Genomic DNA, 26,677 nt, shown 5'->3' with positions numbered 1-26,677 from the left:
CATAGCTACGCCCCTGCTTGAAGTTATGCATGTAACCAGGAGCCTCGCCAGTGCACTAGGTAAGTTAAGCGGTATTGTAGAACAGTACTTAGTACCCTGCTGGCACGTGTACATTTATACACATAAGTGCCAGTATTGAGGGGCCCTTTTACAACACTATGGTAGAGCTACCACGGCACTGGTGCACACAAATCAGAAACTACCACAGACCCACAGCAGTAGCTGGCGGTAGTGCCGCCCCCACCATGCACCATTTCCAGGATGATGGAATTTTTTTTGCACCGGATCATACCCAGCGATAATCAGGCAGAACTGTGTGCTGCACAGTTACCGCCAGGTTAGCACAGAAGCCCTACTGCCTCTTAAATAGGTGATGGTAAGGTCTCCTTGGAAATGGCCACACAACCAATGTGCACTTGCCGCACAGCCATTTCCTTCCCCCCCCCCCCCTTTTTACCCACTGTGGTAAAAGGGGCCTCAGCGCATGGCAAAGTCACACTCAACACTACTGCAGGGCCCTTTTTACTGCTCCTTGGTAAAAGGGGCCTGTGAAGAAACAGTATGTTTTAGGCCTGTAAAATGTATTGGATATTTTCCTGTCTTAAATATGTCTGAAGTCTATTTCTCCTGTTTGGCCAGCAAATGGTGCATGTTTATGCTTAAAGCTGTTACAGAGGACTGACTTCTCTTTAGTTGGCACACAGATAATATGAAGTTCCTGTAGTAATGTAACCAGTTTTTATTTGAAACTTGTCTGTTCTGGGCTCCGATTGGCCTGGAGTTTGAAATTACCCAGCAGATGCTGGCTGTTGCTTCAGTTTCAGCCCGGGAGAAGGAGAGAGAAATCTCTTTGCTGAAGCTCTGTGAACAGATATATGTCCTCCCCAAGTACTTTCTAGGAAATATGCAAGTGTTTAGTTAGTGTTATAATTGATCCATATTTCAGTTACTTGTTATTGTTTGCCAATTGCACTAATTTTGTTCCACTGTTCAATATTTTTTAAGAGAATAAACAATTTGTTTGCCCTGTTTGTCTGGACTGATAAAAAATCCTGGTGGTGTATGCAGGGGTGTGCTGGTAAATTTTTAACAACGGGCTCTCTCTCTGGGCATAGCCGGCCCTGAAATTTTGGGGGTGGGGTGTGGGAATACATGCCTCTCTCTCTTCTCCCTTGTGCGGGCACGCTAGGCATACCTTTGCCGAGCCCCACCAGCCAATAAATGAACTGCCACTATTCTCTGCTGCTTGTTTCTGGCTCTGAGCAATATGATGGAACCTTCTTGCGCTTGCATGAAAAGTCCCAGCCTGATGATCAGAGTCAGAAACAAGGAGCAGGGAGCAGCAGCAGTCTATTTACTTGGCTGGTGGGGCCAGCATCACTGCCAGCAAAGTAAAAGAGAATTCAGGAGGGGGCCCAAGCCCACATTTTGGGAGTCAGTTGTTAAAGTAGCCATGGGGAGGCCTACTTTAACAACCGGCTCCCAAAGTTCTTAAACACTTAACAAACGGCTCTCGCGAGCCCATGAGAGCCCGCTCCAGCACACCACTGGGTGTATGTGTTGGGTCCGAGTGCTTTCTGGGAACTGTAGGACCACTGGGAGTGTGGCTCCAGTAACTTAGAAATCACTAAGGATAACTGGAGAGCAGGAGACTCACCCAGAGTCGGTTGTGACCCAGTCTGTGGGAGAAGGGTGCTAGTGTAGAGCACAAGTAGAAGGGGCAGACAGACCTAAGATGTGCTGGGGATAGACTAAGTGGTCATAGGGTAACCCCAGGCAGGTGGCAAGGCATTTTGTGACAGAGCCCTTAGCCATTTACCTATGTAAAATGCATAAATGAAGGTACCTAGATTATAGAATTTGCCTTCATATGAATAGTTGACATGGCAGGAAATATAAACTGATTTTAAAAAATAATTTAAAAAAAAGCAAGAAAAATGTGTTAATTCATTTTTAATTTAAGCAGTATATTTTGGATCACAACAATAGAAATATATTACCATTTGAGAGAGAAGAGTCATGCTCCGAGACAACACATGTCAAAGATGGACAGTCCTCCAACTGTCACTAAGAGGGGCATAATCGAACGGGGTGCTCAAGTTTTCCTGAGGACATCCTCGAAGGACGTCCCGGCGAAGGGACGGGGAAACCCGTATTATGGAAACAAGATGGGCGTCCCATCTTTCGTTACGATAATACGGTCGGGGATGTCCAAACAACATTTAGGTCGACCTTAGAGATGGTCGTCCCCGGTTTTCGGTGATAATGGAAACAGAGGACGCCCATCTCAGAAACGACCAAATCCAAGCCCTTTGGTCGTATGAGGAGCCAGCATTCGTAGTGCACTGGTCCCTCTCACATGCCAGGACACCAACTGGGCACCCTAGGGGGCACTGCAGTGGACTTCAGAAATTGCTCCCAGGTGCATAGCTGCCTTACCTTGGGTGCTGAGCCCCACATAACCCACTCCCCACAACTGTACATCACTACCATAGCCCTAAGGGGTGAAGGGGAGCACCTACATGTGGGTACAGTGGGTTTGTGGTGGGTTTTGAAGGGCTCACATTGACCACCACAAGTGTAACAGGCAGGGGGGGGGGGTTATGCGCCTGGGTCCGCCTGCCTGAAGTGCACTGCAGTACCCACTAAAACTGCTCCAGGGACCTGCATACTGCTGTCAGGGAGCTGGATATGACATTTGAGGCTGGTATAGAGGCTGGCAAAAAATATTTTTAAAGATTTTTTTAGGGTGGGAAGGGGTTAGTGACCACTGAGTGCGTAAAGGGAGGTCATCCCCGATACCCTCCAGTGGTCATCTGGTCAGTTTGGGCATCTTTTTGAGGCTTGGTCGCAAGAAAAAATGGACCAAGTAAAGTCGGCCAAGTGTTCATCAGGGACGCCCTTCTTTTTTCCATTATCAGCCAAGGACGCCGATGTGTTAAGCACGTCCCAGTCCCGCCTTCGCTACACTTCAGACACGCACCCGGGAACTTTGGTCGTCCCCGCGATGGAAAGCAGTTGGGGATGCCCAAAATCGGCTTTCGATTATGCCGATTTGGGCAACCCTGGGAGAAGGACGCCCATCTTCCGATTTGTGTCGAAAGATGGGCGTCCTTCTCTTTCGAAAATAAGTGTATCATTAATTTCCTCTGATGCTCTCATTGGCAATCCATATTTACATCAATTATGGAATTCATGGAAATTAAAAGTGGACTCACCTCATCATAGAGGCGCGAGTATACTAAGCTGCTGAACTTCCAAAACTCAGCCCAGAATTCCGGGTAGAACTCCACAGACCATTTGTATAGATCATTATAATTAGCTAAAAACATAAAAGAAAAAACACCCACCATCAACATTTTTCCATTCAAAACTCAAAAACAAAACTTTGTAACTAAAGTTAACCCTTTTTACAACCCCATTAAACGGCAAAGGATTTCTCTAAAACATTCAGACAGAATTCTCGTAATATGCAGATCGTTAATTGTCTTTATGCTTGGGGGTTTAAAATAAGAACTCAAAAAAAGGCAACAAATAGAATGATATAAAAACAGATTTCAAAGCTCTGCTTCAAAAGGGAAAGAAAAAGGAGATAGGATTTGATATATCACTTTTCTGTGGTTACATCAAAGCAGTTTACATATTCCATACAGGTGCTTATTTTGCACCTGGGGCAATGGAGGATTAAATGAATTGCCCAGTGTCACAAGAAGCTGCAATAGGAATCGAACCCAGTTAGAATACGCTAACTACAGTATATCCCTCCAAACCAGTGGTTCCTAAATCCGGTCTTGGAGGAACCCCAGCCAGTCAGGTTTTCAAGATATCCACAATGAATATTCATGAGAGCGATTTGCATGCAGTGGTGAAAGTGCATGAAAATCTCTCTCACGAATATTCATTGTGGATACCCTGAAAACCTGACCGACTGAGATGTCTCCAGGACCAAGTTTGGGAACCACTGCTCCAAACTAATTTATACAGGGCAGAAGAATTTGTCCAAACTAATGGAAGTGGCACCAAAATCTTCAGCTCAGTAGATAACCATTAAGATTCACTTTCTGATAACAGAACGAAGTGGAGGCTATTGTCCAACTACATTGGTCACCAGCAAAGCAGAACTCAGTGAGCACACTTTTCTGAAAGTACAAAGGAAATTTTACCAAAACACATTAGTGTGTGCGGAACCTGAAGTAAATAATGCCCACCAGGGCCAGTCCTAGGGTCTCTGGTGCCCCCTTGCAGACTATGAGTTGGCGTCCCCCCCAGCATCTCCTTTCTCTCTTCTCCCACCCTGCCCAGCAATTCTCCTTCGCCCCAATCCCCCTCCCATTTATGGCCACCTGCCCGCCCTCTTCTCCCCCCAACATCCCCCTTTTTCTTCTTGCCACCCTGCGTGGTTTAAGTTTTTTTAAATTTACCTCCGTCCCAGTGGCCGCGTCATTTGAAAGCCCTGCCCGTCTCTAGCCTTCCCTCCCTTCGTGAGTTTGTTCCGCAGAGTCCCGCCTTCTGACGTCATTTCCTCGAGGGCGGGACTCTGAGGGAACGAACTCACGAAGGGAGGGAAGGCTAGATACGGGCAGGGCTTTCAAATTACGCGGCCGCTGGGACGGAGGTAAATTAAAGATTTAAACCCCCCAAGGGCGGCGCAGCACCGCAGTGCTTACCCCGCTTACCGAGTTTGACCGGCTCTGATGCCCACTAATTCACATTAGCGCCTTTTAATAATTCTAACCCAAAGTAGTGTAGTTTTTGTGTTAATCCATTTAAATGTATAACCAAAAATTATTCAGGTAAGCTGAGCTTTCACTCCAGTCTCAGGGCACATTCAGACAGTCAGGCTAGCCAGGAGCTATCACCCCAGTCTCAGGGTACACCTAGCCAGTCAGGTTTTCAGGATACCCACAAAAATATATACATGAGAGAAATGTGAATGCACTCTACCTATTGGATGCAAATCTCTCATATGCATATTAATTGTGGGATCTTCTGAAAATCTGACTGGCTGGGTGTGACCTAAGGACTAGGTCAAAAATCATGGCTTACCTCCCCCACCCCAACAACAACAAAAACAAAAACAAAAAAAACACATTTGCAAGCCAGTGGTTCCCAAACCAGTCCTGGGGGAATCCCACCCAGTCAGGTTTTCTGGACATCTTCAATGAATATTCATGAAATTGGTTTGCATGCACTGATTCCACTGAATGCAACTTTCTCTCATGCATATTCAGTGTGGATATCCAGAAAACTTGACTGGTTGGGATTCCCCCAGGACAGGTTTGGAAACCAATGGTGTAAGTTCATATAAGCAGATACCTTGTTTTAAACTGATTTAATACATCTCTTAACTAGCATTGAATAGCCATTCTCCCTTCATATCAGGTTCAGGGGAAAAGAGCTCCCAAAATCTAGTCAAGAAGTACATTTTTAGTCCAATAAAAAAGGTAGCACGTTATAAATAAATACATAGACAGTTGACCTTTATTTCCACTGGAACTGAAGGAACTTGTTTTACAAGTCGGGGGACGTCTACTGCAATTATTTATGACAGGAAATATGTTCTCGATGCACCAAACTGAAACTGCTGAATTTCTTCCAGAGAGTAATGGAGTGTCTAAAGCCAGGTTTCCAAAGGTACAAGCTCCACTAGAAGCAAGCAGGGGATTATATACTGTATATTTAGTGGCCTGCCCAGCTATGTCAGATTAAGTAGACAGCCTAGATGCCTTAAAATGAAGGCCGGCCATGAACAAAAAGGAATAAAAATGTAACTCTAACCCAAACTTATGATTTGGGACGGTAGTTCCCAAACCTGTCTTGGTGGCTCTCCAGCTAATCACATTTTCAGGATATCCATATGAGAGATTTGCATGCACTGCCTCCTCTGCAGTGAATCTATCTCATTCAGTGGCGTTCTGTGGTTCACTGCCACCCGCACCCCCCCCCAGCTGCAGGGCAACACGGCAGCACCCCCTCCCCCCCCCCCCGAACCCAGTCCCCACCTGTCTACCAGCTCCGTCCACCCGGCACCTCGCGCGACTCTGCAATGCTGTAAAAGAAGAAACTCACCTCGGCGGCCCTTCCCTTACTGTGTCCCGCCCTCTGATGCAACGTCCTATTTCCTCGAGGGCAGGACAGAGAGTGAGGGAAGGGCCGACGAGGCAATTTTCTTCTCTTACAGCAGCGCAGACACGAGCCACCGCACCACACAGCTGCTGGGTGGATGGAGCTGGTAGGGACTCACCAGCAGAGCACCCCCCCACTCGTTGACACCCGGGGCAGACCGCCCCCACTACACCACTGATCTCATTAATATTCATTGTGGATATCCTGAAAACCTGAGTAGCCGGGGAGCCCCCAGGACAGGTTTAGGAACCACTGACTTAGGGGCATAGTTATCAATATGGACTACTGTTAAGATATGTTATTTTTGAATAGGTACAGAACTATAAATGTATTAAAGAGGTAATCTCCCTTCTTGTGGCCAGTATCTAGGAAATAGGGAGATATCTAATACCAGGCATCAAAAATGTCTGACTCGGGAGCTTAGATTTATGCTGGGGGCTTCTCGAGGCCTTTCCTCTGACAAATAATCTGACCATGTGAGTGGTTCAACCTTGAGTCAGATATTTGGACGCCTGCTATTCAAGAGACTTGATTCCGAGTCAGACATTTTTGGTGCCTGGTATTAGATAGCTCCCTATTTCCAAGATATGCTATTTTACCACTAATTTGTGCTTTTTTAGCACAGGTCACATTTTATGCAAAGAGACCTAGTTAATAATAACTAGGCCAACAGTAAAACATATCCTAACAGTAACGGATATTGATAACTTCCCACCCACTCCTTAATAAAAGAAAATGTCTCTAGAAATTAAGAGGTCCTTTTACTAAGCTGAGGGAAAAAGAGCCCTGCGGTAGTGGAAGGCTGTTTTTCCCATGCGCCAGGGCCCTTTTTACCGCAGCAGGTTAAAGGCCATGTGGCGGTGGTAAGGGCTCCTGCGGTAACCGAGCAGCACACAGTGATGCCCGATTACTGCTAGGTTAGTGCCATGCTAGGGGGAGAAAAAAAATGACACACCGGAAATGGCGCACACTCAAGCCAGAAGTGCCACTGGCAACTACATTGGGCTGGCGGCAGTTCCGATTTAGTGTACGGTAAGAAGCACTGGGCTTACTGACGCTTTACAAAAGGGCCCCTTAAATCACTGCTGTATATAATGAAAGTGGGCCAAGTATAGGGCAATCAAACTATTGTGACATCACTAATGAGGTTGGCTCTTAGGCATTGGTGGAATGAGGCATTATGACATCACAATATCAGCTCTGGTTACCAGAGACAACTCTAAAGGAGGGAGCTCTAAGGAGGGAAGTTATCAATGTGTGCTACTGTGGTGTCATTTTATCCACTAACTCATGCTATTCTAGCACAGATCCCATTTTATGCAATAAGACCTAGTTACTAATAACTGGGGTCAACAGTAAAACAACATGTCTTAATGGCAGCCAACGATGATATCTTCTATATTGTAACGATTACAAGAGAAACCAGTGAACCCACAATACATGAAGAGTTTACAAAATATGCACGTGGGTGGGTGTTTGAACTTCTGGAGACACAAGGAATATACAGTTACAGCACCACCCTATTCTTCACAATTTGGGGGTGAGCTGCAAAGAAGAAAAGATTAGTTACATATATCATGTTATCTAAAATGGTTAGAGTGTATGCCTAAAAATGATCTGAAAATCATGGCACCAAATCCACTTTCTGCGCGATGCAGACATTGGCAACAGATTTAACATGGAGGAAATGCTCTAGTTTTTCAGAGGAATAGTCAAGCTGTTAGCATAGCAAGCTGAGAACCAGGGAAGCCAGGGCACCAATCTTGCTTCTGTCACTGATGTAATTGTGACCTTGAACAAGTCATTTTGGTCCACACTGGCTCAGATGCCAACTTAGATTGTAAGCCCTCTGGAGCAATGATCTAGTTACTGTACCAAATTTTAACTTATTTTGCGCACATGTTTAGAAAGGCCACCAATGGAAGGAGGGGAAGGGATTTTGGAAAACTCCCACTGACCTGGTCATACTTGGACTTTGAACCATAGGACCAGCTCTGTGGGTGCCAAGCACTCCCCAGTATTGAGCAATCTTCTTCATTATATCGGGGGGGGCTAATTTGTGTTGTGCTTTGGCATCCTCAATCATTGTGAAATGTTATCACCTATACTGTCAGCACTACTTCTCCAGATAATTCTGCTGAAAATACAGGCAGTGCCTGGGCAGCCCAGGGCTGGAGTCTTGGTGGAGCAAGAGTTTGCTATTTAGTGCCAATTTTCAGTCTGCTAACCAGGCAAACTACCCAGATACAGCAAGGGCGTAGCCAGACAGCTGATTTTGGGTGGGCCTAGGCAAGTGGGTGGGCACCAAATGTTCTCCCCCCCCCCTACCAAAAACATATCTCAGCTGGTGGGAAAATGCTTCTCTCCACCTTGGTAGTCTGCAGCAGGCATGCACTGAAAACTGAGCATGTGCAGGTGCCAGTATTGTGGAGAGCAGCATTTTCATTATCATCAGGGGAAAGTCTTCAGCTGGCAGAGCTTGGGATCCCCACCAGCTACCGCTAAACATGTGCTACCGTTGGGTGGGCCTGAATCCTAAGGGCCCACCCAGGCCCACCTGTGAATATGCCACTGAGATACAGTAAAACAGTAGAAAGACTCTCCTATCTTTATCCTGGTAGTTATCTGGGTACCAGTCTGAGTATCGCCACTACCGGACAAGTGCCGGTGGCTGCTGAATATCTGGACATTTAGCGACAATATTCAGGTACAGCCTAGCACTGAATAATCTATACTAATCTCATGGTGGCCAGGGTTTAGAACAATGCCGACTGCTGCAATCCAGAGGTGGCCGGTTCAAATCCTACTGCTGCTCCTTGTGATCTTGGGCAAGTCACTTAACCCTCCATTGCCTCAGATACAAGCTTAGATTGTGAGCCCTCCTGGGACAGAGAAATATCCAGAGTACCTGAATGTAACTCACCTGGAGCTACTACTGAAAAAGGTGTGAGCAAAATATATAAATAATAAATGACACCGAATATCCCCTCTGCCTATGCCGAAACCAGCATAGTCTTGGAGTGGAATTAGGGCACCAAAGAAACTTAGCCAACTAGCAGCAATTTTCAGTCCACTGACCACCTAATTAACCACATAAAATTAGGAACAGCAAGACAGCTGTCCTACTTTCAGGAAGCAACTAACCAGCCTGAATATCAGCCTGGTTAATTGCTGAGTAGGTGGTCATACCCAGATATTCATATAGAGTTAAGTTCAGCCCATATGCTGAAGTGGCTTACCATCCACGAACTAAATATCAACCTATATATGTGCAGAGCAGCATTCCAGGACATGCACAAATGTATGTGCTTGCAGCTCCGGGTCCCGATACAATTTTCTGCTGTGCCAATTCTATCTCTGGTACTCCAGACCCATATCCACATGCATCTAGCATACTCCTGGCCATTAGTGCAACATTTTTTTGCACAGTCCATTTGCATTGAATTTCCTTACTGCACTGGGATACAATATATTTTTTATTTTACATGTGAATTTGGAAACCCTGTTTAATGCAGAGCCCTAACACACAAGTTCTGCATTTGACCCTGGTATTAGGGGGCCATAAGTAAGCTTAAGGTCAGCCTTTAACATGGAATAGGGAAGCAGCATTGAAAAGCTCCTCGAATAGTGTGCTATTCTGGTCACCAAATCTCAAACGAGATAGTGGAATTAGAAAAGGTACAGATAAAGGCAACAAAAATGATAAAGTTATTTCAGTGGCTCATCATCCCTTACTGGGACTGATAGAGAGCACAAATCATCTGAAGTAGTCATTCATCCCTTTATTTTAAGATTTGGACTATAAATATTTGATCTGTTTATTTTAGATACTATTATACACCCTGACAGTGCTAAATAAATATAAAATATTAACACTTTTCAGCTGAAATTTTCAATGATCTGTACCCCTACTTTACCTGAAGAGGGCTTATGTCCATAAAAGTTAGGACTCTTGTTACAGTATTGGAAGCATGATTTCAATGAGAAAACTTTACTCAGTTGACAAAAAAAGACCTGACAAGCTAAATCTGGTTAAAGCCATTATTCTTATCAGACTGGCTCACATCCATCAATTGCTCAGTCTGCAAGTACAATACCCCAGCAAGAGCTCCTTTGGCAGGGCAGGGCACCAGACATCCACCCTCCTGCCTGGGCCCTCAGCTGTCCCCTCAGTCCCCACCAATGGCAGGCCCCATAACCCTTGCCCCCCTCCCCCCCAACAGCCACATCCTGCCCAAAAGACTACTCCCACAACACCCACCCTAAGATGTACCCCCAGCCCTAGCCACCTCCTCAGCCCCCTCCAATGGCAGCCACCTCCTCCCTCCCCACCCCAGCGGCCACACAGGCCACCTCCCCCCCCCCCCCATCTCCTCTCACTTCCTTGACAGTACCAGCTCACCAATCTGCAGTCCTCTTCACTGGTCTCCTTAACAGTACCAGCGCCCCAGCCTTCCCCACTCACTTCCTTGACATTAACAGCAAACCAATCTCCAACTCTCCTCACTCAATCTCCACTCCTGCAGCCCTGGCTCCCACTTTGCCCATCCTCACCTCTCATGCTCCCCATGCAGCCCTCACTGGCCCACGATCATCAGCAACTTCTATTCCCCCACTGAACCCCAACTCACCCAAGTTCAACCCAAAGCTGCAGTTCACGGTAGCCCTGAATCTGTCCATCTGTGTGTTTCTCTTGGAATCTGGATACCAGAGCACCTTGGACTCCATGATGGCCTCGGGATCCTTAGACATGCTTGTGGATAGAAAGATGTGGCTCCCGAACAACGGAACATACAGAGCAAGCTGACCTGGCCTCTCCCACTCGCCGCCGCCGCTGCTGCTCCCTCCCGCTGTTGAAGATCGACCACACTCTAAGCCCCACCCTAAGGAAGCAACTCGTCAGGATCCCTCCCCGAGGAAAAAGAGTGCCACTTCCAGAGTTGCTCTTGGCGCCCTTGGTGGGGGGTGGGGGGGGAATGAGGAACGCACACGCTGCTGGGGATGAGAAAGCAATAAGCAGGCTTGCTTAGCAATGGCCGATCACTGCTTTCCGTCTTTTGTGTCCTGGTCCGATTCAATATGCTGCCGGACTGTTATATAGATCCTGCAGGGCATCTGGTCTCGCCCCACCTCATCTGACCAAAGAGGTATCAGCCACCCCCCACCCTCAGAGAAGATAAGACCAGCTCCCCCCTTGGAGCATCTGGAATTCCTGAGCGGAACATACATGCGCAGCTTTACAGATGTCCTGCTGCTAATCCGTGGTAGTGCTACCATATCAGTGATCTTCTAGACACTCTGTGGCTGGCTGAGCAGGCAAAATCTAGCAGGCTGTTCTGAGAATCATACCTGTCAGGCTGGGATCTTGTCATATTATATAGAACCACCCCAGAAGTAATCTATTAAACAAACAAAACAAAAAAAAAAGGCACAAGAACGAGGCCCAGGGTGGAAGCTTTAATCCTTATGGTTTTCTGGCATGTAAATGGTTTCTGTGCCCAATGGGTGTGGGGTGGCAGGTCATTTATTCTGGCCCCACGGATGTTTTGTCTGACCTTTGCAAGTCAAGTCATTTCATCTCCCCTAGCCTCAGGAACCACTTAGCCTTAAGTCTCTTGGGCAGAGACCTGTTATCTCTGAATTCTAAATATATTCCAAGCTACCTCCCTCATTACTTGGAAAGGCAGGCCAACCTTTATAAATTACTCATATTACATAAACATTCACATTACCAGTATCAGCAAATGAAATAGCTTTTGAGACGTTGAATACATAACCTGAGGGATGTTTCTCTAGTTTAGGTGTTCAACCTTGTTGTTCAGTGAGTCTGTTTGCTGTGGTGTTTTTTTTTTTTAATATGTATAAGGTGATGTTTTGTTACTGTAAAGTACTTTGAACCCTAGGAGTAGTCTATTGGTTAAAGCACCACGCTGACAACCAGGAAAGCCAGGTTCAAATCCACTGCTGCTCCTTGTGATCTTGGGCAAGTCATTTAAATCTCAATTGCCTCAGGTACAAACTTAGGAGCACTTTTACTAAAGGGTGCTACACCCTTAACACTCCGTTAATTTGTGGACACAGCCATGTGACATTAAGGAGTTTTGCAGTTTGCCTGTTTCCACAAGTTAAACTGCCTGTTACTGCATTTTTCATTTTTTCGCCTCAGGGGTATGGCACGGGCAGAGAGTGGGCATGGAAGCATTACACTCACTCTGCACTAACTGGCTAATGCAGAGTTAACGTGGCTCCATAGCAGAAAAAAGGAGGTGTTGCAAGTCATTGGTGAGGCCTCACTTGGAGTATTGTGTTCAATGTTGAAGGCCATATCTAGTTAAGGATGTAAAAAGATTTGAAGTGGTTCAAAGAAAAGCAATGAAAATGGTATGGGGTTTGCCTAACAAGACGTACGAGGAGAGACTTGATGACCTGAACATTTATACCCAGGAGGAAAGGAGGAGTGGCCTAGTGGTTAGGGTGGTGGACTTTGGTCCTGAGGAACTGAGTTCAATTCCCACTTCAGGCACAGGCAGCTCCTTGTGACTCTAGGCAAGTCACTTAACCCTCCATTGCCCCATGTAAGCCACATTGAGCCTGCCAAGAGTGGGAAAGCACAGGGTACAAATGTAACAAAAAAAAAAAAAACAACAGGGGTGATATGATACAGACATTCAAATATTTGAAAGGTATTAATCTGCAAACAAACCTTTTCCAGAGATAGGAAGGTGGTAAAACTAGCAGACATGAATTGAGGATTTTTGCCATTGCGAAAGTCCAGCACTTCCCCTTCCTTATCCTCTCCCCCCCACCCCCCCAGGAGCCAGCAGCCCCCATTCCCTCCCCTAAACCTTCCAAGGCATCCAGCATGTCATCATCCCTTTACTATTATCTCCTTTCCCCCTCAGTTCAGTATCTCCTCCCCTACCCCCTTATGAAAGGGGGTCCAGCATCTCCCCTTTCATAACCTACCTGGTCCAGCATCTCCCTCTTTTTCCCTTCCCCCTGATGAGTCTGCCACCACCTGGGCCTGAAGCTGGAAATGGATTCAGTGCAGCACAGAGTTTTTCAACACGCCTGAATTCAAGCACTGTTGCATGACCCCCCCCCCCCCTCCCCCAATGTCAGACGGGGTTGGAAGTAGGCAGCGCTCGAGTATGGGCCTGCTCTTAAAGGCCCTGAACTGTGCTAATTCCCCTTGGTGCTTGAAGCCCAAGAGGAGGTAGAGTGGTCGCATAGGCCCAGCAGAGAGGGAAGAGAAAAAGAGGGAAATGCTGAACATGAGATGTAGGTAGAAAAGGAGATATGAGATGTTGTTCTCCTGCCACACCAAAGCTGCACCACTGCTCCCAAATTCTGCCACCCTAGTGGCAGGCTGGCCCTAATACTCCTAAGTATTATTTGATCTGCAGACACAAACTTATAAAAGACACTGTCTTCGGTGGTTCTTAAATGGCAGGGCAGATTTAAGGCATAGTCACATTTGGGACGTGCCTATGGGTCCAAAGTTTGTTGGGGGAGCCTGTCTAACATAGTAAATGACAGCAGATAAAGACCTGAACGGTCTATGCAGTCTGCCCAACAAGATAAATTCATTTTACATAGTATGTAACACTTTATATATATATATATACCTGAGTTTGATTTGTCCCTGGGCCAAGCTTAACCATTAGACAGACAGGGTAGTTGCCTAGGGCAGCAGCTACTGGGATGTGACAAACAGTAGCTGAAGTCTAAGCAAACCAATAGATTCTGACAGTCAAAACTCAGAGAATAACTAGTACATAGTTTTATCCACAGAACTTTAGGGTGCTTTTTGGAGATTGCATTCATAATGGGGGTATATCTATCTATGCTATATATATGTGACTATCTCTGAGACAAGGTGACTAAAGTCACCAGAAACAACAACAAAAAAATCAAGCTTTAATGAATTCTGTTGGAGAAAAAAAAAATTGTAATACAACAGTTCAAACCCCATTCTTTTATGTGAAATACATTAAGTAGCAAAAGTTCAAACTTGTAACTTTTTCTGACTGCTTATGGACCCACGACATAAAAAAATATGCCGTTTTCAACATTTTGTATCTGCTACTTTAGTCACCTTTTCCCAGAGATGGACACATTCTCTGTATAGATAGATAGGTGTTCTATCAAAGTTTTGAGTTACTTTTCTCAATCTTTGGTTTTATGCACTGGCAATTTGAGCCCAACCCAAGGACTTAGGAATTGTAGAGGTAGTATCTAAATGTGAATGCAGTTCTGAATAAAGCTACCTTTTGCAACTGGCAGGGCATCATCCCTTTGATTTTAAGCAATTCTAAAGGGGTAATATTCAACCTGTGATAGTCAGTGGTTTTTAAGCTGCTGACTGCTGCAGGCAGAATTAACCCTGGATATTGAATGACAGGCCATACCTGACTCCAGGATTGATTATCCGGGTATCTACAGTCATCTAGAAGTTAACTGGGCACCAGCTGATATTCACACAGTTGCCTGGTTAGCTTGGTCGATGGTTAGAACATCCTTTTTGCTGGCCTAACCTTATCCACTTACTTAAGTGGTTAGCAGACTGAATATCACCATTAACTGGTTAGGTACCGGTTCTCCCCAGTCTCCACCCTTGAACCACCCCTTGGCTATCTGGCTTACAATTGGCTGGTTAGCAGGGCCGTGCCTAGGGTCTCTGGTGCCCCCCTGCAGACTATCGGTTGGCGCCCCCCCCCCCCCCCCCGTCCAGCAGAGCAGGAACAGAAGGGAGCAGGCAAGTAAGCCGGACCTCAGGAAAAAATAGCACTGTATGTATCCCTCATTGATATGTCTCTGACTCTAAAGTTTAGCAATTTCATTAAAGCAAAATGTATTTTCACATATCACATCCTATCCAAGGAGAATGTTTTATATATGTCACCCGTCTGTGGTAAAACTTCACACAGTATCAAAATACCTCTAATATGTAGTCGTGCCAGCCGAGGAAACTAACTGTGCTCAGCTCACAAGAGACAGAGTGAACATAAAATAAAACTTAATCCTTAAAAGATAATATCGGATGAATGCATGAAGGTGAATATGAATTCCTGTGAATAGAATCAATTTGATTTACAATAAATCCAGATACTACTCCCTCATATATATAACAAAAAATTATTTAAGTGGAATAGAATTATTTGACTGTACTGGTAAACAGAAAGAAATACTCTGTTGCATTCTAATCTCCTTTGCACCAAAGGATATAATTCAGATCAAACATTTATCTCTGATCAACTATCTCAGATCAAATATTTAAGGTTTCCTTGCTTACAGTCACTTAAATCTACCTAGCCTTTATATAGCTTATAGGATTTAAACACTCTTAAACTGAAATTCAGCCTTTTCTATTCTTCATAAACTTCAAGTAATCCTGAAATATTCAGATCCTTTTCTCACTAGAGAAACTTCAATCGCCACCAATCTCTTTTCACTTATATTTTCTCATTTACCACAATCAGGCACTCTTTTATAACTTCAGTCAACAAACACAGGAAGTCACAGCTGGATGTCTCTCTTGGCAAAGGACAGCTCTCACTCTGTTCACTTCCGGGGCAGATTTCTTAACAGAAGCTGATCATCCAATCAGAGAGCTCTATTTGAATGCAGATTAACATACAGACACTCATGGGAATGTTTAGTGAAAAACACCGGACTAATTTGCATATGATTTAAACAAATCTGAGCATATGACAACCAAGTACAGACTTCCAGCACCTGAATTCTGCAATTAGATTTAAGGCAAATACTTTTAAAACTTATTTTTAGCACTTTTAAAATTTCAGGTTCTCTTTAATTTGAATGCTGTTTCAAGCTCTGAAACTCACCCTGACTGAGGAGCTAGCCCCAAACTGAAGCATAAATAGCAATCTGGTTGTATTCTCATGTAACTTGAAGAGTGTGCCTGCCTCAATTAATACTGCTCCTTTGCATGAAAAGGGGAGGGCAGTGGAAATAGGAGAATCACAAGTTCAGGTGAAAGATTTTGCAAGTGAGCAGACGGACGGCAGTGGCTGGCGCTTACTGCATCAGCACGGCCCTGCTGGTTAGAGCCAATATTGAGCACCACTACTTAGTTAAGTGCCATTCAATATTGATGGCTGGCCAGTTCAGGAGCATCTCCAGCCTGTTAAACCCCTTTGAATATCGGGCCTTAAGTGGGGTTTTTTTCAGTGTAGTTGGTACATCTCCTAAGGCCCCTATAATCCATACTACTTTTGACTTTTTTTTTCTTCTATAGTCTTTCAGTTTCAATTTGTAGATTCCTGTATTTTATGACTTTATAAAAATCTTTCTCTTGCCATTCATTGTCTCTATGAATCCTACAAACCTTTCTTCTAATATTGTTATAGTCGCTGTTTTCTATTCCAAATTATGGCCCATCTGAATGTTAAAGGCCCATATAATCTTGTACACACTTGAAAGCCGTATTTTTTGCTTAAGTGCCAGGGTATTATTCAGGCAGCATTGTTATGACGTTTCCTGGATTCAGTTTGAGCAATTTTACTACAACTACTAATTACATGATCCATTGGTTCATCTTTTTTCATAGCTGGCATTTAGCATCTTCATTATTTTTCTTTTTTTTTGTTACATTTGTACCCCGCGCTTTCCCACTCATGGCAGGCTCAATGCGGCTTACATGGGGCAATGGAGGGTTAAGTGACTTGCCCAGAGTCACAAGGAGCTGCCTGTTTATATGGCCTGTTCTTGTGCTATAGAAATTACAGCCTTAATTCTTTTTAATAATCCATTTTGCAGCCATTGCCATGATTCTCTTTTCTCTACACTTCCATCTATACCTGGATAGTGCCCATTATAAGGGCTTTTTCATATATCTATATGTATGTATATATATATATAGATAGATAGATATATGGGTATCAGAGTTTAATCTTTAAAAGTATGATGTATGATTTGGGGGGGGGGGGGTGATTGTAATTCTTTAATTAAATCACTCTCGCTTTCTCTCTCCCCCTCTCCCTCCTTCTCCACCTCCCCTCAGTCCATAGACCAACATTTGAGAAGAGATGGCATCATTAGCCCAGATTTACCCATCCTCCTCTCCTGCCGTATCCAGAGCACCCAAAACAAAGGCAGGAGTAGTTAAACAGGTGCTGGGCCGTTTAGAAGCCATGGAAAAAGCAAAGGTGCTTGCTGGAGTCAGGGGCTATTTTTAAATCCCCACATTAATAGGACATAATAAAGATAAATACCAACATACTGCTGTTCATATTACATTTGTGGGGGGGGGGGGGGGGGGGGAGGGTTAATATGTAGCGCTTCCCCAGTGTTCACCAGAGTTAAAACTGACCTGCCAGACACAGAAATGCAGTGAGCAAAGCCTAAAGGGGAAAATTAATAATTGTGTTTGCAAGGGACATAGCAGCAGCCCTGAGTCTCACTTGTTGACGTTACCTGCCTGGATAAAGTTTCCTCTAGCAGGGAGCTGGCGGATGGATATTTTTAACACAGCAGCACACCACCCTCGGGCTGCCCTTGATTGGCCGGGTCGGTGCTGGCTCCACATCATCCCAGATCTCAGCAGGGCGGCCCAGCAATAAGCAAGCTGCCAGGGAAACAGTCCAATTAAAGAACTCGGGCCAGGTGGACGTCTAAAGCAGCAAACCAATGAGCTGGCGGCATTGATGGAGGCGTGCCCAATCACAGAGAAGGATGTCACTCAGCAGTATCTGGAGAAGATGCAGCCTCACATGGGGATTGGAGGGACGTGCCGTGCCACACTTTGGCTAGAACTCAATGCTTCAATGGCAAGCACACTGAAATGCCGCTCTCTTCCTGAATTACGGCGTACACAGTGAATGAACCATAAAGCTGTATCTTTAGAAGATAAAAAAAGGATATTTATAGTAGCTTTGCAATACTAGAAAGCGAAAAGTCTTTAAATGTCATGGCCATCTAATTTATAAGGTGCCCTTCAAATACATAGTTTTGAAGGGTAACTGACACAAAAAAAAGTATGCTGGACACAAGTTGCACCTTTCATGTGAAATTCATACAAGTGTATCTATTGGTTGGCCTTAAATGTTCAAGTCTTGAGTGATGCCTCAGTCTTCCTCGCCCTCCTAAGACTCCGTGGGCAGTGAGTAATGCCTCTGTAGCAACCACTTAGAATTTGCCGATCATGATCTGACGAGGGTTTTAGTTACCAAAAGCTAGTAAAAAATATATATCTATGAAGTTAATCCAACAAAAAAAAAAGCATCACCTTATATAATTTAAATTTATTTTAAGTTATTAATCTTTATTTCTAGTCTTCACCAGTCTGAGAAGCACTAGTGTCTACTAAACCAAGGTCTTCAGCCTCTGGTTCTGCCCACGTGGACCTCCAAGTAAGCCAACTATCCAGGTTGTACTGCCAGACAGAGAAGCCTGGGTTCAATTCCAGGATAAGGTCTTGCATGTCCCAGGCCCCCAACCATTATGTACTGATGACACCTAGTGGCCAAATATAGGGCTCTCAATTGTAGAGGTTAAAGAGGAGCCCTACTGTGGTCCCTGGCTGATGAGGACAGTCACTGCAAGGACTAAGGATAGGCAGGCCAAAAAATGTTGTTTCATGTCTGCAGCATTCATTTTCATTTCAGGGGCAATGTCCTTAAGAGTGCACTGTCATTGCAAATAGTATGCACAAGAGGGCATGGCACATTTGCAAAATGTGACCCACTGAGCAAAAATATACCAAAAGTGGGGTTACAAATAACAGAAATAAAGGCTATAAAAATTTGGAGGGGCAACTATTATTTTTGAAAGTTATGTGTACTATAGGGTCAGTAGAATGGGACTACGCAAGTTTTCATAATGTTGATGTTTTTCATGTTCTACAGCCTAAAAACTGCAAGTTCCTAAAGTGGGGTATGTGATTTCTAGGGTAAATTACCCTTTTATTGATAAACATTTCTCATTTTTAAAGATGGAATTAGTCCATACCTGAGGCTGAAATTTTTGTAGGATTATGCAATTGATATCCTTCTAGCTTGTGGTATAAATAAGTCACATACCCCACTTTTACTACCTTTCCGTTCAGCAGGTCACAAATAGTTACCAGCAAACACAAAATGTCATTTTTTCCTGCTCATTTTAATTTAGGGGTTCTCTTACTAAGATGTGCCGAAAAGTGGCCTGCACTGGTGTGCACACGTGTATCTGACGCACTCAGGTCCTTTTTCAGCACACCTGCAAAAAAAAGCCCTGTTTTTGGCCAAAAATGGACGTGCAGCAAAATGAAAATTGGAGCGCATCCATTTTGGGCCTGAGACCTTACCGCCACCCATTCACTTAGCGGGAAGGTCTCACACATTAACTGGGTGATAATTGTCAACACGTGTACAATGACGATTACCACCTGGTTAGTGCCACATGACGGAAAATAAACTATATTTTCTGACACACATAGTGGGCGCACACAAAAAATGGAATTACCACCCGGACCACGCGGTAGCTGGGCAGTACTTCCGAATTGGCTCACATTGGGAGTGCATAGGTGCCTATGCGGCTTAGTAAAAGAACCCCTTAACAACATTGGTTGTGTCATTGCAAACTAGGGACGAACAGTCACAAAATTTTCAATGTTTTTTCTGGACTTTTTTCCCTTTCCAGGCAAAAGTTGTCAAGAGTGCACAGTGAACACTTCTTTTCCTACTAGTGTGCACATGCACAAATCATGGTAATGGTTTCCTTTTACTTTATATAGGCCCAGATGCACAAAGGTCCCCGTAAAGAATCTTTCTATATTTCCACCTCAGTAACATTTACCAATTTAGAATACAGAAGGATTCTCAAAGCAAATCACATGCAAATGAGCTTCTTGCAAAAGCAGCAAACAGCTTGATGTAGGTGTGGGGGGGGGGGGGGGGAGGCAGTCAGTTGGCCCTCCCCAGTCCTACCTTGAAGAGCCTGGTGGTCTAGTGGCCTCTGTTAAAAATGGCTGCCGAGACCCATGAGACTACCACAGTAAGTCTTGGTAACCATTTTGAAAAACACAGCGGCACAGGCCAGGTACAGTACCAATAGTGGGCAGGAAAGAGTGGGGTTCTTTCCTGCCCCCAAAGAAGCCACTAGAACTGGGGAGAGGGTGGCAGTACAGTGGCTGGGGGGGGGGGGCAACCACTGTCAGTCTGCTCCTGCCCCAGATTGCTTCAGCACTGGGCAGATAGTGCCGAGGTGCTTTGCCTGGATTTTCAGCAGTAGTTTCCAGGTACGTTCTACTCAAAATCTGGGTACGGCCCAGTCATCAGGGCTTACCCAGGTAGGACCTGCACCTACCCAGAAAACTCCTGAAGATTAGACCCATTGGGGCTGATTTTCAAAGCACGTAGACTTACAAAGTTCCATAGGTTAGTTACCATGTAACTTTGAAAGACTAAGTGCTTTGAAAATACGCCTCCATTGTCTTACAACCTGTTCAGGCACAGTTTGCAGGGACTTTGTGTCAAGCAGATACCACAATGCGCACAAGGAACAGATCATGCAACATTACTACATTCATCAGCCCCTGTTATTATTCTGTACCATCAACCATTTTCAGCAGCTTTATATAATGGCACAGAATGTTTTCTGGGGCTGCAGAACATTATGCCAATTCCAGGTCTGTGGAATCTTTTGCTGAATTATACGTGGTGCAGCTTTTTAAAGCACCCGATACATAGTTTTCGTTTATTTTATTTTATTAAAAGATTTGTATTCCAACTAATCCTTGATGGATTATAATCAAAACATGCACAGAAAGAGTAACATACATAGCAAGACTGATATACTACTAAAAATTAATATTTCTATTATCTATTTCCTCAGAAACTTCATCACCTGCAAGCTTTGGCATTTGCTTGTTTCTCATTGAATGCAGGCTGAAAAGGATAGTTATTTGTATCTTGTTAAAGCACACATCTGCTCCAGGCGCCATCTTGGATCACATGTACATAAGTACATAAGTAATGCCACACTGGGAAAAGACCAAGGGTCCACCTCCTGAGGCCCCGTGAGAAAACCAAGCGTTTGGCTCTCCCCGTGGTGATAATGGGGAAGAGGAAAGGGAAAACTAACACTCCTACCTCCTCGAGCCAGGTTGTAATCCCTACCACACGCCAGGCTACTCTTGAGAACTTTGGAGTTCGAGCGCCGGGAGCACTGACACACGCTTCAAGGGGATCCACAGCTGCAGACGCAGACCCTAGCATTGAGAGTTACATTCAGCCCTCCCTCGAACACAGCCCCTCCGCGACCTGGAAGCAGTTTTGAGATGGCAGGTATTAATCCGTAAACAAACCTTTTCCGGAGATGGGAAGGCGGTAGAACTAGAGGGCACGATACGAGATTGAAGGGGGGCAGACTCAAGAAAAATGTCAGGAAGTATTTTTTCACGGAGAGAGTGGTGAATGCTTGGAATGCTCTCCTGCAGGAGGTGGTGGAGAGGAAAACGGTAACGGAATTCAAACATGCGTGGGATAAACATAAAGGAATCCTGTTCCGAGGGAATGGATCCTCAGAAGCTTAGCTGAGCTGGTGGTGGGAGGCGGGGCTGGTGGTTGGGAGGTGAGGATATTGCTGGGCAGACTTATACGGTCTGTGCCAGAGCCGGTGGTTGGGAGGCAGGGATAGTGCTGGACAGACTTATATGGTCTGTGCCCTGAAAATGACAGATACAAATCAAGGTAAGGTATACACAAAAAGTAGCACATATGAGTTTATCTTGTTGGGCAGACTGGATGGACCGTGCAGGTCTTTTTCTGCCGTCATCTACTATGTTACTATGTTATGCTGAGGCACCCGAGCAGGGACAAGCTTCATTTGCTGCCCGAGGGCCAGCCACCACATCGTCCCCAGGTGTTATAACATCAGAAGACAGACAGGCTAACCAGTCTCTCTCTTCGTTTACACAGGATACTGCTTCCAGAGGGTACCGAGCAGTGGCGTACCAAGGGGGGGCGGTGGGGGCGGTCTGCCCCGGGTGCACACCACTGGGGAGGTGCCACGCGCCTGTCAGCTCTTCGTTTTCATGCTCCCTTTGCCCTGGAACAGGTTACTTCCTGTTCCGGGGCAGAGGGAGCATGAAAACGAAGACCCGGCAGGCGCGCGGCACCCGCCCCCCTCCCCCAGCGGCGTGCACCCGGGGGGGGGGTTCTTTCACCGGGGGGGGGTGCATTACGCTGTTCCAGGGGGGCGCTGCACCCGGGGGGGCAGGGCGCATCGGCGATCCACCCCGGGTGTCAGCCCCCCTAGGAACGCCACTGGTACGGAGGGTCAATAAGACCAGCTTTGGTAAAAAGGGAAGTGCTGTGGGATGCAATTCAACGTTTGAACTCCTCCCTTCAGCAGATATCCAACTCCTTTAGGGGAGAGCTTTTGGAATTAAAACAAACTTATCAACGACTGTCTGGTAAGACTGAAGCTCAAGTAAATAAGACTGAATCACTAGAATGTGAAGTCTTCAGAACTTTGCATCAACAGTTGTAAAGGAATATTTGGAAAATCAGACTAGAAGGAATAATCTAAGATTCTTAAATTTTCCTAAATCACCACTTATTCCAGCATTGGAGATGTTAAAAAAATACTTTGGTGAAGTACTGGGCATTCCAGCTGAAGGCTGTCTGCCTATAGAGCCCAGTATATAATGGGCATTGCAAGAGTACCAACAGATCAACCCCAGCCTGATTTAAATTTGACTGAATTCTTAGAAAGTTCTTTAGAAGTTATATCAGAACGGACTACTCTTCTGGTGACTTTTGCTCTAGAGCCAGACAGAAACAATATATTTTGCTCTTATTTTCGCCATATTAATGCTTTTTCTGGGATCAAAAATTCAAATATTCTCCAATTTAGCCAGGGACACACACAAAAAAAGGAGAGAATTCCTGGTCTTAAAACCAACAGTTTTCAACTTAGGTGGTGTATTCTTGTTAAAATTTCTTAGTAGATGTATTGTATCTCTAAATTCAATCAATTATGGGGGGGTTTTTAACCCTAAAACTACAGGAACTTGTTACCAATAAGGAGGGAGAAAGAGAGCTTTCCTTGGTTGCACCCATTAGTTAAAGGCTATATCTTGGCTGCGAGTATTAGCAGCTCCTTCTGCTCCATTGATTAAGATGAGTTTTATTTTACATTTTACCTTTTTCTTTTTATCTATTTTCCTAGTATCTGGATCACAATTTGTGGACAAAGTTGAATAAGAAAGTTTCTGTTTCTTAAATTGCTTATATTATAATTAGTGCTCACATTGCCATACATTTATGTTATGTGAATGTAAAATTAAAATCTATAAATAAAGGAATACCATGTGCTCAAGTATGCAAACACCTTACTGTAAAGTGCTTTAATGCATTTTGAGCATTTTTGCATGCACTAATCATGCTGTAGGCTTAACACCCTTTAGTAGACATATCCAAAGTATTTCTAAGAAGGAATTTATTTACATGTAGTTATACATAGGGGCTTATTTTGAAAAGAAAAAAAAAATTCATAAGGTGGCAGGCCATTTCCTCTCAAACATCCAAGTTGCAATCTTTTACACCCCAATTTTAGCCATTTTGTACCACAATTTGTCCTTTTCAAGGGGGCATGTTTTAGGCAGGACATGGGTGGAAAAAAAAAAGATAAGACTTTTTCTGCAAAAACCGAACTGAAAATGTCTAGGGTAAAAATTAAGACTTTTTGGCTAGACCTATTTCAATCACAACTAAATGACCACTGGAGGGAATAAGACATAACCTCCCCTTTACTCCTCAGTGGTCACTGACTCCCTCCCACCCCCTCAAAGATGTAAAAGAAACAGAACATACCAGCTTCCATGACAGCTCCAGATGTTATAGCCAGTCTTATTACAGCAGCAAGCAGGTCCCTGGAATAGTTTAGTGGTCGGTGCAGAGAAGTGAACCCAGGCCCATATCCCACTAACTGGTACATTTGTGGTGGAAAGTGTGAGCCCTTTAACATCCACCAAAAACCTACTTTACACTAGTACAATAGCCCTTATGCCTGCAGGTGTAACATTATATACATATATATACATACACACACATATTTATACAGTAGGTTTTTGGTGGTTTTGGAGGGCTCACCATAAATGTAAGGTGCCAACAGTGATGTGTACCTGGGACCTTTTATGTGTAAGTCCACTGCAGTGCCCCACATTGTTGTCAGGGTTGCGGGTTTTCTGCGAGCAGCTGTGGAAAATTTTCGGCAGCTGCGGGTTTGGGCTTTTTTCCCTGTGGCCACTGTGCACTTTTTTTCCGGGGCTTCTATTGGTCCAATAGCTTTCCCGGGGCTTCTATTGGTCCGATGTGGTCCAATAGAAGCTTTTCAGGGGCGGGGTTGATGACATCAGGGGGCAGGGTTGGTGACGTGGGAGGCCGGGTTTGACTTTGGGCATTTTCTGGGCGGGTTTAGGGCTGATTTTGGGCTGGGAAAATGTTTCCCATCTGGCAACCTTGGTGCCCCACTGCTCCACTGGGATGTCTGTGTGGCCAATTTAAGAATGCTGACCCGCTCCTAAACATCCCAATGGCTTATTTTTGTGCATTTTTTCCCCTTAGATTTTTTTTTTTCTTTTCTGAAAATGCTCCTAAAAGATATAAACACTGAGCACAAAAACATCTAGCAAATGGCCATTTTCAAAAACAAAAAGTTGGACCTTTTCTGGTTTGAAATTGGCCACGTTCACTACTGGATTTTGGGACTTTTTTTGGGGAATATCCAAAATTGGATTTAGATATGTAAAAAATGCCCCTCATACACCACACAACAGACAACAACTTGTCAATTCTTACAGCTTTATTTTTTGTAGTATTATTTAGTCTTTATCTGCCTACAAATGTTTATTAAGACATCTGATCTTTTTGTCAGGTAATAAATAAAGAATACAATACATATGGCAGTTAAGAGCAACTTAGACTTTATGTTACAAAAAAAATACAGCAGTTTGACCTAGCATTTCTTGAAGGGTAATCTGTAAAGTATACAGAATGTACATCACAACCTTCCAATTACACCATATACACAAATCACCATTTGTACAAATCAAAGTGGACCCAAGTCTGATATACAGAAAATTACAGTGCAGTATCACTAATTTAACTAGCATTACAACAGAAAACAGTATTGGTTGCCTAAAAAATGAAAGTCACAGAAAGAAAATGTAAATAAAAACACAAGTCACAGTTTTTAATGTGTCTATCAAAAATGTACAATATATCCTGAAATGACATATTAAGATAAACTTTACATTCTTAAAAAAACAACCACCTAAAGTTTTATGGTCCATAGTTATACTAGCTGCCACATATAGATTAATGGAATGTGTAAAAAAAAAACTACACTGAGCAACTGAACTTCAAATGTTCAAGTTTCACTGTCACTACAACAAACATTCTAAGTAATAATACTAGATAAGGTTTTAATATACAATAATACAATTACTCAAGACAACCTCTTTCCAACTACTTCTGTTATCTTTACACAGCCAGTGAAGATTAAAAAAAAAAAAAAAAAGTCACAAGCTTTCCAAATTTTGACATGATTCCCTTCAAAGTCTGATCTCTATTACCCCGTAACTCTTCAACCTAACAAAAGATTATTTAAAAATACCGACAGGTTAGTTAACATATTTCATCTTTCATTATTCTCATGTGTAGAATAATTAATTTTTTTTTTCTTTTTGCTCAGTTTAAGGTCGACATTCAAACATGGTCTTGCTACATAAACTAGATAACATACATTATTTGCCGTATATAAGCTTTGATTGTGTCAAATTGAAAAACAAATTTGGCAGGTCTTATATTTTACACTAAAAATTTGCAAGAAATATAATAGCACAAGTTTCTTCCTGCACCCCCCCCCCCCCCCCCCTTGATCTTAATACTGGCAGAATACATTCAATGGCTGCCAAAGTCTCCCAAGTGACCTGAACCTTCATTTCCCAGTTTCTCATAGAAAAAGTGTGTCAGGAACATATGGGGAAAAAAAACCCAACCAACCATTACCTAGTTTAAAGAAAAACCACCACCTGCTTTTTCCTATTAATTTGGGATGAAACAAATTGTGGCAACAGCCCAATCACTGTTTTAATAAGTAATTTGAGAAAATATGGCCTATGCCTTTCACTTTCAGCTTTTAACATAAAAAGAAACCAGATGAGGATAGCTGCATACTGAAGAAAGTTGGGGCGGGGGGGGGGGGGGGGGGGTGAACCCTTGCCATGGACGCTGGGGTGAAGGCATTACATAAACCGAACAGCAATGTGTAGTACATACTGCACACTCTTAGCAAATCAGAAGATTTGAAATACTGGCGTTAAACCTTTATTCGTATTTCTTTACAAATGCAATTCATGGGCAAATAACTGAATCCAACCAACAGGACTAGGTTTTGCACAGAAAGTAAGTATGCAACCATTTCCAACTCGTTTCTTTTTTTCCATTAAGCCCTCCTTTCACACTCAGCTTTTAAGCCCCATTTCCCCAAACAGCTCTTTAAAAACAGTGACTACATTAAGTATCAATAATGAATCATTCTA

General features: G+C 44.0%; 1 protein-coding gene across 1 annotated transcript in view; it reads right to left on the bottom strand.

Annotated features, from left to right (window-relative positions):
- AACS (acetoacetyl-CoA synthetase) overlaps positions 1-11,179 on the bottom strand; it is a 138,314-nt gene extending 127,135 nt beyond the window's left edge. The window contains exons 1-2 of the mRNA XM_030219363.1: positions 10,758-11,179; positions 3,219-3,322 (exon numbers count right to left, since the gene is read on the bottom strand). Of these exons, the coding sequence (XP_030075223.1) occupies positions 3,219-3,322; positions 10,758-10,878 (225 nt within the window). The 5' untranslated portion in view covers positions 10,879-11,179. The remainder of the gene's footprint in view (positions 1-3,218; positions 3,323-10,757) is intronic.
- Positions 11,180-26,677: the final 15,498 nt, after the last annotated feature.

The sequence above is a fragment of the Microcaecilia unicolor genome, chromosome 11, assembly GCF_901765095.1.
Source record: "Microcaecilia unicolor chromosome 11, aMicUni1.1, whole genome shotgun sequence".
In the NCBI taxonomy this organism is placed as follows: domain Eukaryota; kingdom Metazoa; phylum Chordata; class Amphibia; order Gymnophiona; family Siphonopidae; genus Microcaecilia; species Microcaecilia unicolor.
This window is presented reverse-complemented; position numbering and strand designations above follow the sequence as displayed.